The following is a 12,717-nucleotide window of genomic DNA, read 5'->3' as shown; positions in this document are numbered from 1 at the left end:
GAGAAGACTAATGAACAGAATGTATAAAGTTCTATTTCCCGTGCATAGTTGTGGTTAAAATAAGCTGGCAGATGGAGGGAGTTGCAGTGTTATGGGGATTGTTGACCTTACAGTCAGCATCTGTCTAATCAGACTTAATAAGCTTGACTCAAGGCAGGTATTGCCAGAGTTGATATGACTCCTGGAGAGCCTCTCTGCACAGTTCTTCAGCTTCCAGGAGATTTTATTAGTCTGGACTCCATGCTGTGCAGGTCCAGAGCTGCTTGGGATCCAGCACTGGAACTCATCTGTTCTGTGGCATTAAATGATTATGCATCATTCTGCCCAGCGCTCCGAATTCCCGGAATACTTTGCAGGTCTTATTAGCTGTAAAACATCCAGTTCAAAACACTGCAGACACTGAACAGCTGCATTCACATCCAGCAGTCCCAGGTCAAATAACCTGGACCAGATATTGTCTGGCTCAGTGCCCCAGATTCCTTCCTCTGGGTGTAGCTCAGTGCTAGGGTGGTGGTGGTTTGGTGCTGTGTGTGCACACGTGTGCATGCACACATGCTGATTGCATGGTGGGTGCATGTTTAACATGGGAGAAGAGGACAGGCAGTTTTAAGGTGTAGTGTGTTACAAGTCCTGGGTGGGTGGTGTACGAGCCTTTCAAAAGCATCATTTCATGTGGTGTTTGAAAGAAAATCAGTGCTCAAGTGATGTCAGAATGAGATCCTAAAATGCTTAGGGCAATTTAAAAGGGCAGCTGGGAACACGGTCCTTTAGGCATGACAGGTAGGGCAGTGTTAGCACATGCAAATAATAGGTAATAATAATTTAAAATATTGATCTTCTGGATTAATTTGATAGTAAGTTAAGAGAAAAAAAATGATGTTAGCTTTTTATTTTCTCTCTGAGAAGTTTGTGTCACTGCAAAATGGTGACTTCTCAGGTTGCAAACTTCCTAACCTTGAAAATACATTTTTTGTTACTACGTACATTTTCTTGGCTGCTTGTTGGTGGAACTTCCTATTCTAGAAACTTAACCTGTTTTTGCTTATTTCAGTGGCTTAGAGCAATAAGCATAAACTCAGCATTTGTGCAATCCTTGCAAGCAGAGATGAGAATACTCTTGGACATTGCTTTGAGATAAGTCACATTATTTTGGATTCACAGTCCATATTTACATGTACACTGTGAGAGTGGAGATGACAATCAGTAATGAACATTAGGCAACTATGTGGAATAGATGCATTTCACTGGCAGACTTTTTTCTTCTGACCAATGAAGAAGTTGAACGAATTTAGTGTTTCTCAGGAACTAGTGGGAGTCTTGCTGAAAGAGGACAGAATTGAGGGGTGCGAAGCCCTGTTTTATCGTAAATAATTTTTTTTGTTGCATTTCATCCTGTTATCCCTTTCTAGAATATAAACATGCTTAGCTGAAAACCTGAATTTGATGAGGATTCAGTAACACTTTACTATCAAATTTAAGCTAAACAAGATTAATTAGGTATAAAAGTGTGAAATTTCACATGGGTAAGGGAATCCAGTTTAAAATCTTCCCGTATACTTTTCCAAATGTGAACCAGTGCTTAGTATGTCCTGTGTTATTGCTTAGTGTTTCCTTTACTGATCTCTTCATGTATCTCAGAAACTGTGAAATAAGTAGTTTTTGGATCTGCTTAAGCTCGCGTGCAGCACGTGCTACGTGTAATTTGTAGGCTCTGTAAGCAAGCCTGCAAAGCATCCTTTGATCTGTTCTAGGTGTCAGAAAGAGAAGTTTATATTCCCTTTTTTTCTATCACCCCTTTGTCTTGCAGGACATGTTCATATGGTGGCCATATGAAAACTCTGCCATATGAAAACCCCACAACATTGGTTTGATCTGAGGAAGGTCTTTCAATTCCAAAAATTCTTGAATTGTGATAGTGAAATTACTCAATGTGGAAGAAAACTGGAAAGCAGACATTGGATGCTAAGTATCAGCAGGTTTCTAAAAGTTCCTGGTGTCTTCCGTGATCAAAAATGTACCAAAAATCTGTTACTAAAGTTAACTTTTAAGGTAGATTTTGCACAAAGGAGGCGTAAATACAGGCTTAGGTATGAATGTATGCGAGAGGTTGGCTTCTTACTTACAACAGTGGAGTTCTAAGGAATTAGTTTGTCAGCTTCATTAAGTAAATAACATTCATTAGGTCTGTGAAAGCAAGTGGCTTTTTGCTATTAGACAACAGAAAAAGGCTTGTGGAAAAAGATTGTTTCTTAGAAGCAGAAGTGCTTTTAGATTGTGCAGGGCTTTCATACGTTTTATGAAGGAGAGGAAGTGTATGCTTTTTGTAGCCTCTAGGCTGGAGTAACTTGTAGCAGTTGATTTCTTAAAATTCACAAGTTGTGGTCATCAGTATAAAAGTTTTCACAGAGAGTGAATAAAATGGTCTAAGGTATAAACCTTAAGCTCTAAATGTTCACTGACATGTTGCTGGAAGAATCTTTAAGTTTCTATTCCAAATCACCATACAGTTGTTCTGTTACCTGTGTGTTCCTGTGTTCTACAGCAGTGCCTGTATTTTCAAGGTGGAGTTTTTTAAAAAAGTCTTTAAAATAAAAACTCTTCTTGCATGTATCCTGTAGCTAATGTGAAAATGATCTCAGTTGGTCAAATGACTTCATTTACTGAACCTAGATCTTTAGAAGGAGACAGCAGCTCCAGATAGCTCCTTTGTAACTGTCTGTCAGAGCAGTGAAAGCTGTCGATCGGGGCCATACGAGTCACAGTTAGTAGGTATCTAGAGGAAAATGAAAGAAGTGATTTATGTACTCATCCCTGTTAAAACATTCCAACTTTGTGGTCACTGTCACTTGACTCCCTACCTCAAGAACATAGGCAGGTGGTCTACAGATGCCATGATCCATTTGGCTCGTGTGGGAATAATGTACACAGCACGTTCTGTGCTGAGCTCGTACCGTGAGGTTTACTATAATGGAAGCTTCATGAGTTTATGTGTAATAGAATAAGCTTCTTAAATTGGAAGATAATCTAATTATTTTTTATTCTTATTGTAACTGTTTAGGCGTCTGAACAAGAATAAATTGCAAGTTCTTCCAGAGCTGCTTTTTCAGAACACACAGAAGTTAACTAGATTGTAAGTACAACCTGATTTATGTTCCTATTGTATGTTCCTTATTATGCAGATCTGCACATTTGTATTTTGACTGTGGTGAGAAGTTTAATCTTTGTGATATTAGAACTGCTAAATAGTAAAGGCTCTTGAAATGATGTGTTATGTTTGCATGTGTCTAGTTGTAATTCAGTAGAGCATAAATATCAGAGGGATGAGAAACCACGGATTTTTCTGTTCCTTTTATACTCACCATGATGACTTCAAGATGAATTATTTTTAACTCTCTATGTAGAGGTATAGAGACCATGAAATGTGTCAACATCTCATACCCAGTATAGTCTAGCCATCCACAAAGAGACGTTGCATAGTCTTATTTAGAAATTCACGTTGACATAATACAGGTTGTTACAACTTTAATTAATCCCTCTATATGCAACCAAACAAGCCATTTAGGCATTCCTGTAAATTTGTCTTCCTGTGGAAATACAGAACATATGGTGATGGTGAAGGTTAGTTTTGCAATCAGCTATTTTTAGAAAAGGCTCTTTGTGGATGTTTTAAAAGCAGACAAATTGAACATTGTTGTGAGTGACATTGGTACAGTTTTGGAGAGTTTCTGTAATGAGCTTTGTTGTTGTCCAGGCTTGCTCATGAAAATCTGTATGAGTAAGTGAAAAACACTCTTGGACATGAAAAAATATATAAATACTTGCAAAGTATAGCTGTCTTGTCGCCTTGAAATCTGCTTGAAAAACTTACAGACTTGATCTTTCAAGCTTGGTCATAGCTTTTTAATGCACTAGAAAGCATTTGCTCCATGGTTTTGCTAGGCCTGAGGGGTTTGGTTGTGTTTCCTCATGTTTTTTTTTGATGTTTTTGACATTATGTATCTTGAAACTCCTCTTGAGTAGAAAGCTGGTAGTTGAGTATAAAGCTGGTACTTACTTGCAGATGCCATTATCTGGTCTCAGAAAGATGCCAGTTACATTTATTTCGTAGAAGAGTTGCTTCATGTAGCTGGGTTGTCTAAGGAAACAGGGATGCTTTAAGAAAAATAAAAATTACAGAGTTTACTTGTATCCATTTATGCAAATTCCACTTTAACATGTTGAAACTTTCTCTGCATGGTGGTGTTGAACATGTCTATCAATAGGCTGGTAGTAACTTTGTTGTAATTTGTGGGTTTGAGGGAGAGTCATGTGTTTGATAACCTGTGTGCATCTGTCGTGAGGAACCTTGCACAAAGGAACCAGGTGAAAGTAATTGAGGCTTTTCAATAGCAGAGTATGTACTTTTGAGTAGATCATGTAATCATGATATATTATAGTCCTTAACAAGGGTAATAATTTTGCTTTTAGAATATAAAGATTATAATAAAATTACATAAATTAGAATGATTAATATGAATGCTGTAATCTGTAATGCTTCCCAATAGATGCTGTCGAAACATTTGTCTTTATTCTCTGACATTCATTCAAAGCCTTGCTTACTGTGGAGTAGTGCTTTAGATAGATCACTTGAGCAGTGTTTGTAAGTAGAAACTTGCTTTTTCTTTTGAAGATACAAGTGTTATATAAATATAGTGTATATTTTAAGTAAATAAATCTTAGCTAAAATTGAACTGTTATGGTTCTAAATGCAGTTTGGTTGTATGGTTTTCAGTGATGGGATAAGAATGAGAAATTTGCTACCTACTCGAACTAGTGAAAATACATACACGTGGTTTTTTTTTAGACATGGACGAAAAATAGAAGCATGTGTTTTAGTTGGTTACTTTCTATTTTTTTGTGTTACTGTCTTGCTTCTTCTCCTTGTAGATTTGAGGGCTGTTCTTTCTCACTTCTGTTATGACTTGTCTTCAGTCCAGCAGTGTGTGGCTCTACTTTGTCCACCTCTGGCTTTTTGGGCAAAGCACTTTGATGAAGAGACACGGTGCTTGCATTCCTGTCCTGCAGCTGCTCTGACCTTGCCTCTCAAGAAGAAAGCATAGCTGAGAAAGTGATGACAGGGAATAAAAGAAGTGAGGCAGAAGTCGATCAGGGGGACTGATACACGGGTGATGTATATTTTGTGGAATTTGTGAGGAGTCAGTTAAAATGAGCATTAAATCGTGTAGATAATACTGATCTTCATTTTAATTTTCCATAGTATAGATGTATTATTTCTGCTGTCGTATTTTCAAACTGTTGATTCTGGTCTACTAAGCTATTAGTCAATTATTCCCTTTTTTTAGTAGTTATAATCATGATGAGTAAGTCCAAAATAGAGCATTTTAAGTGTGTAAGCTTGCTACAGCTCAAATGATGCAAAACTTTAAGGACTAAATACTGCCATACAGTTGCCCAAAATGTACCTTATGATTTTACTCATGGCAATGAAGAGCTCATAGTCTTGTCCACCCAGCAAATACAAGTGATTTCAGCAGTCATTCTTCTGGTGGCTCCTTTCAGCAGTGAACCAGAACAGCCTACAACTTGGATATTGAAGGTCCAAGCTCCATTTTGTAAAAGATATAAAACTAAACACAAGGGTGACACATTAATTTTCGTAATTTGGCAATAGTGTGAAAGTTGGGCATGTTCCTTAGCATTTGGGTTTGGTGGAGATGGAGTGACCGACCTGCTTAAATACACAGGAATTTTGTGTGCTGGAGGCTTTCAGGGAGGACCTGTTGATGTTTAAGGAATAGTTACGGGTTGCAAAAACAAACGTGTAGATTTTCTCAGTGTTCCGTCAGCGGGGCTGAGATCTGCCTGTGAGTTTACTGGAAGGAACAGTATTTTGTGTGTAGTTCAGGGTCAACAGAATCTCTTCAGTCCTGTTGCTGTTGGAAATCGTAGTGAAGACCAGTGTCTTTTCCTATTGATGATGTGCTTGAAATGCTAGAGAACAATCCTGTTCGGTGATGTTGGGTTCTTGTCTTGTTTCATGTCTGTGGAGTGTGGGACAGCTCTGCTCTGAGCCTGATGATTTCCTGGTTTGTCCGCAGAAGGTGTTTCTGTCAGGGCACTGTGCGTTTTCCTGCAGTGCAGTCTTTCTGATAACTAGAACTTTTCATTAAGAATGCTTCTCAGATTATAACTATTTCCTCAGTTAATCACTTAAGCTCCAGGTACCTTTCCCTTTCTTATCCAAGCCTCTCTCAAAATGCTGATCTACAGGATATCCTTGCATCTTTTACAGCGCTGCTTGGACTTCGTTGTCACATCTGGTTGATATTAGAAGCAGATATATATAAATAGGGGAATAAACCTTAGATGGAATGTGAAACAGCCCACAAAATGAGTTTCTCATGAGGTTTTGAGCCTTTTCTTCTAGAAAGAGTGGCTTTGAGACTCATGGATTTTGTTTGCTTTAGTTTAGGTAAGAGTTTTAAGTTGAAGTTGGATGTGAATGAACCCTCGATTCTCTAGTGGAATTGTTTGCTATTGCTCTATTGCCTTAATTTCCCAGGTTTCAAAGCTTCTTAAACGTTTTATCTGGGACAAATAATTAAGTATCTAATAATTCAAACTGCAGGCACTTTTAATGAGAACTGAATCAAGGAAAAGGCACTTTTAATAAACTGAGGAATGGAAACAAGAAAGATATTTGGGGGGGTGTGTGTGTATAGTTTCAGGTATTTCTTACTAATATCTAGCCATAAAGAAAAAGGTAATATAAATCTTAAGCTAAGTGATTTAATGCCCACAGAAAGTATAGTAAACCAAACCATGTAATTTAACAGCCATAAACCCAGGGTTTGATTCCAAGGTAATTATTTTCTGGTATCCAAAACAAGTTGTGAAGTGTATCAGCAAAGTTTGTAGACACAGCTTTGTGCATGCTGGAATCCTTGAGTTTCCTTCATGTACACGTCGGGTATGTAAAATGATCAGAGCCTGTCTGCTTTTCACTGAAGGCCATGTATGCTATGGGTCTATTAAGTATCTTTGAAAACAAGAGGGAGACAGTCCCCATACCACCAACATGTAAGAATGTATTTGTTCTGTTGTTGAAACTTTCATATCTAAAGCTGCTAAGTAGTCAAGTTCCTTTGTGTGGCTGAAAAAAAACCAACCCTCTTAAAAGTGCTCTAAACTGAAGTCGTGCAGTGAGAATTGATACCTCCTCTGAATTTATGGCCATGGAACATTTGTTGGGTCTATTCACTTTTAATGAACTGTCTTAGTTGTCACTTGATAAAACAAACCAGGCTCTGGAAACTGAAAGATACTGAAACCTGATGCCAAAAGTATCAGATGAGTAGAAGTATCCCTTAGATTCTCTTTTAGATTAGCTCACTGTTTAAGGTAGTAACAGAATCTGGGCTTCTCCATGGGCTGCATGTGGGTATGTGCTCCACATGGACCTCCATGGGCTGCAGGTGGGTATGTGCTCCACATGGACCTCCATGGGCTGCAGGTGGGCATCTGCTCCACATGGACCTCCATGGGCTGCAGGTGGGCATCTGCTCCACATGGACCTCCATGGGCTGCAGGTGGGCATCTGCTCCACATGGACCTCCATGCTGCAGGTGGGCATCTGCTCCACATGGACCTCCATGGGCTGCAGGGCACAGCTGCCTCACCATGGTCTGCACCATGGGCTCCAGGGGAACCTCTGCTCCAGTGCCTGGAGCACCTCCTGCCTCCTCCTGCACTGACCTGTGTGTCTGCAGGGCTGTTCCTCTCACATGTCCTCCTCACTCCTCTCTGGCTGCAATTGCTCCTTCCCCCTTAAACTTGTTATCCCAGAGGCACTACCACTGGCACTGGTGGCTCAGCCTTAGCCAGCAGCAGGTCCAACTTGGTGCTGGTGGCATTGGCTGTGTCGGACATGGGGAAGCTTCTAGCAGCTGCTTACAAAAGCCACCCCTACCCCTGTAGCACACCAACACCCCTCTCAAACACTTACCATGCAAGTTCAGTCCAGGTTGGAATGTACCTCTGGAAGTATCTTGTTCAGCCAACACCTCTTCAAGCAGGGTCACCTAGAGCAGACTGGTGCCGTTGTCCTGATGGCTTTCCAATATCTTCAAGAATAATGGTTCCACATCCTCCCTGGTCAGTCTGTGCCCTCACAGTAAAAACTATTCTTTATGTTCAGGCAGAAACAGGAAGCTGTTCTGTTGCATACATGTACAATATGTAGTGCCAATTAGCTCATGTGTGGTTAAGCAAACTGAATTTTAGATGGAAAAACCATTTTACAGTAGATAGATCATGAACAAAGCTTGGATCCTGTTATTTGGTTTCTTAGCTGGAGGTCATGCAACTTCAGTCATGAAAATGTAAGATTTTTATAAGTCTTGTAGTTTGCTGTTGATGTATGCATCTCTTAGTTGTGCATTAATGCTTCCCAGGGAGATGGCAGTGACTAGCAGTAATTATGTTTTGCATTTTAAAGTGCTACTCAGACATAAATTAGGTAATACTTCACTGCAGAAAATTGGCAAGGGAAGTGTATCACTTTTCCTTTAGGTTAATGCTCGTCAGGAATTATCCGGCATCTGCCTCCACATAGAATGGCTGCTTTTGGAAGGATGAAAAAGGATGATATGTGGAACTTTGTTAACTTGTGCTGATCCACTGTCATTTTAAATGAAATTAAATAGTCTTCTATCTGATTAGATTTAATTTACTTTTAAAATGTTTTCTTCCTGAAACAAGAAAAATATGTTGCTCTCATCTTGTTTATAATGTATTTAAAACACTGATATCAATCTCGTCTGCTTTTTATAACTACAGCTATGCATTGTATTAGATCATCTAAGTTTTCTAGTTTAGTATGCAATAAATGCCCATTCATAGCTAACAACATCTGTATGTTCTGTAAACCAGTCAAGTAAGTCAATGTGAGTGTGATACCTGGAGGAGCACCAGTGAAAATTGATTATCTTTCTGACCTTTTTTGTTGTTAATTTTTAAGGCTAGATTAGAAAGAAGAAAGTGTGCCTGCACAAACACACAAAATACAGCAAATGCTGCTGCAGGCTCTTTGGGCAAAGTTTTATTACTTTTGCTGGCTTTAGTACCTTCATTGCTTAGTTTTTCTCCTCAAGCTGGGTGTTAAAACCACATTAAAACTGCCTAGAAATAACGTTTGTCCTGTAATTCATATGCTTTGAAGGTACCGGTGAGAACTGTGTGCTATTATGTAGATGCACATGCTTGAAGCAATTTTAATGATAGGTTTTCAGTGTCTAATAAATTTATGTAGTCTGTTTGATTGTTTATTGTATTGGCTTTTAGTTTTATTTTTACACATTACTATTTGCTATCTCTTCTTGAGTTGCCTCCTTAAGATTTTAATGTTTGTGCAGTGTGTGCATTTGATTTTGTGTAAGTGGTTTTGTTAAGTAGTTCCTAGTAGGAGTAGCTGGAACCATTTAGTTACTGCTTACTTATGAAGCTGACCTTGTTAAACATATGTATGAAGGTGTACTTAACTTTTAGATTCCCTGTGCCATATTATGTCATTCTGTTGCACTGTGCCTGCAGACTGACGCTGGCCTGGGGAAGTTGTCTCCTGGCTTGCATTTGAGAAGTGCAGTGTGGATTAGCTATAAAAGCACTCAAAGGAAAGCAAGCATTGGTAAAATCCAAGATGTTTGTTGTAGCTGGGAGGTTGTTTCACATGTGTATGATTTGCCAAGAATTTGCTGCTGAAAGCCTCACTAGAGCTGTCATTTGTAAGCCCTCCTTTCCAGCCTGATCCTTAGCAAGCTCCAAGTATCAGATCATGACTCCCGATCAAATGCAGTCTTTTATCTCGTGGATGTCATCAGAAGCCGTGTTTGGAAAAGCCACCACTCCATAAATTTCCTTAGTGCCCTCTGTATTTTTCTGTTCTCTTTCTAGGAAGGAAGCTCGCTCAGACTGCTGACTTGGAGCTCCATTATCATTTCACATTAAAGGCAATTCAATTGTTTCAGGAGCGTGAGTTATGGTGTTGCCATGACAAAGTAGCATGGGCTTGTAACAGCGTGCTTTTGTGGTTTTATCCACATCCAATAATTGTAGTTTTACTGTGTATAGATCACAGCAGGTCTTTTTAGAAGACAGTAAATAATTACAGTAAGTGTGTGCTGGTCTCTAGGGTGCACTTTGGGCTTGAGAAAGATGTGCATTAGGTCAGAGGCTTGTGCTGCAGATAGCTGGATGACATTTATACCGTTCATCAAGCTGAAGTCATTTTATATCTTCTTTTTGGCTCTGGTTGTAAATAATGTATGTAGCATTTTTTTGAAATACAAATATACCAGTTCTATTTGAAGAGTCAGGATTTTTCCTGTCTAAATTAGTTCAGAGGATGAATTTCACAAGAAGATGAATGTAAGATTTTTTTTTTTATCATTGTAAGAGTAGAAAACAAATGAGTACATGTCAGAAAACCCGAAGGCTGCCTCCTCAATGCTACTGTTCCCCCTGTGTGAAACCGGTTATTTAAAATAACCCTGTGCAGATGTGTTCTTTCCTCTCTGAGGGGACATAGGCATGATGGGAGAAGAAAGGGCGCTCTGCAAAGAGACTGCTGGGTTTTAGTGGCATCTTTCTTCTAAGAAGGCATCTATTGCCAGCTTCTGTGATTGGGCAATCTTATTGGTAAGTTACTGAGTATAGTTTGTGGCAAAGGACTATACATTTCCAGAAGAAATACCACACGTGCAGATTAAGCATAGGTCTCCTTTGGAAATAGGCTGTTTCACTCTATTAGCTGCGTAACTACTGCCTTTCATATTCCCTGATTTTTCCTGTGCTATTAGAAAGGAGACATGGTGCTTTTGGTTGGTGTTCAGCTCAAGGAATTAGGAGGCTCCCAATTTGTGACTTTAATTTGCCACTGTGTTATTTGGTAACCTGAACCATATTGCTGGGTGTCAGCTTTCCTAAATGAGACTGTCTTTTAAAGCACTGTCAAACAAATTCTAGTTTCAACTTGCATGTCTTGGAGATAATATATTAGAAATGATTACACTGTTACTGCATTCTCAACACAGTCCTGAACTGGAAGGTGCTTAGTTTATTTTACTCACACTAATAGTGGCCTTGTAAACTTACTAACTAAGTCCCGTCCAGGACTTTACATCAGGGCTGTTGTAAATAGTTTCTGGTGCTTCTTAAAATTTTCCTTATTCTCAGTATCAAAAAGGAATATTGATAAAATTCAGTGTGTAGTCACTTTATCCTGCTAGACATTAATTCCCATTGAGTTTGGTTTTTTTCTCCACATATTTGAGAACATCCTGGAGATATTTAGTAGAATTAGGCTTTTCTGAACTTCCACAGGCTCTTGTGCTGCTTGAAGTGAATTACAGAAAGGCAAGTCAAGGAGGACTCCATGGTTAGTCATCACCTCGGGAGCTGGAGACATGGCTTCTGAGGGTGGTTGTGTATGCTCTGCCAACTCTGAAATGCATCTTTTTAACAGGCTTCAACTGCTGTGTTTAGAGTGACAAGCTAAAACTGGGGGGGAAACACAGTGACTCAATTTCTTGTTATGATGGCTTTCACATGACTAAGAGCTCTTACAGGGTTCTCAAAATACAGTAATTGTGGGTGGCCATTACTGGCTTAGCATTTTCTTACATTAGTCTTCAGAACTTTGGTCTTTTGTTTCTGTTAGCACCAGTTCAAGTGTTCTGTGTCCCTACAGTGTTGTATTCTGGTTCCTCCAGCTCGGGTGGTGGTGGCTCTGGGAGCCTGGGGGCACTCTGCAGGGTGGGTTTGGCTATTGAAGTCATGGGCTGCTCCTGTTGAACATCAACAGATTGACTAGCAGTGTGGATTGCAGTCAGAATAGTTAGGTTATAGCTGCAAGTGCGTGATTACTGTAGGGATTCTGACCTGATGGCTTGTAGGCAGTTTCTTTTGTGGAAACTGAGTAGCCCTCTTGGTCTGCCTGGGCACGCTCTAAGTGTGTCAGATTTACTGCATTTGCTTTGTTAACACGGCTCTTTGGCCTCGCTGCTAGAGGTAGCGCGCAACTGTCAGCACACGGTGAACTTACACATAATTTATTGCTGGACGGATATTGCTTTTATTGTTTAATAAATTCCTTTTAATTGGTTAATTCATATGTTAATGTTTTTTTGCACTTTGCCCATTGGCTGTACGTTGAAAGGAGCTGAGAAGCATTTTGCCAACTGCTCAGTTGAGCCAGTGGTGCAGAGCTGCTGGAGTCCTGGCCACAGTTAACATCAAGCAGTGGCAAATTCATTTGTAAACTTCCATTGGTACAGCTAGGAGAAAATGCAGAATAAATGTAACTTCCTTTTTCTGGTGAACAGGAGATTGGAATGTTTAGCATTATTTTTGTACAAGGTGAATGTAGGAACAGATTGAACTGGTGACTTAAAGCACAGACATCTCATCTGCATCACAGGAAAAATATAGTAATAATGATGTAAATATTTCCATTGCTTTCCATCCTAGGGTGTCATTCAGATGTTAAAAAATAGTTTACATTCATTGTCTGGTAAAAGTCCATGCAAATACTTTGAAAATAAGTTGCAAATAATGAGGTTAGATGGGGCTTGGAGAAGCCTGGTCTAGTGGAAGGTGTCCTTGCCTGTGGCAGGGGGTTGGAATCAGGCGAGCTTTAAGGTCCTTCCAACCCAAACCATT

At 39.5% G+C, this 12,717-nt stretch overlaps 1 protein-coding gene across 4 annotated transcripts in view; it reads left to right on the top strand.

The window, feature by feature from the left end:
• SLIT3 (slit guidance ligand 3) overlaps positions 1 to 12,717 on the top strand; it is a 519,568-nt gene that overhangs the window by 49,326 nt on the left and 457,525 nt on the right. For all 4 annotated transcript variants that reach the window (XM_062629206.1, XM_062629204.1, XM_062629205.1 and 1 more), the window contains one exon: positions 3,059 to 3,130. In XM_062629206.1, coding sequence (XP_062485190.1) covers positions 3,059 to 3,130 — 72 coding nt within the window. The remainder of the gene's footprint in view (positions 1 to 3,058; positions 3,131 to 12,717) is intronic.

Source organism: Pezoporus occidentalis, unplaced genomic scaffold (genome assembly GCF_034315485.1).
Source record: "Pezoporus occidentalis ecotype Australia unplaced genomic scaffold, CSIRO_AGI_Poc_V1 ctg33, whole genome shotgun sequence".
Classification (NCBI taxonomy): domain Eukaryota; kingdom Metazoa; phylum Chordata; class Aves; order Psittaciformes; family Psittacidae; genus Pezoporus; species Pezoporus occidentalis.
Note: the sequence above shows the minus strand (reverse complement) of the source record. Positions and strands in the feature narration are given on the sequence as shown.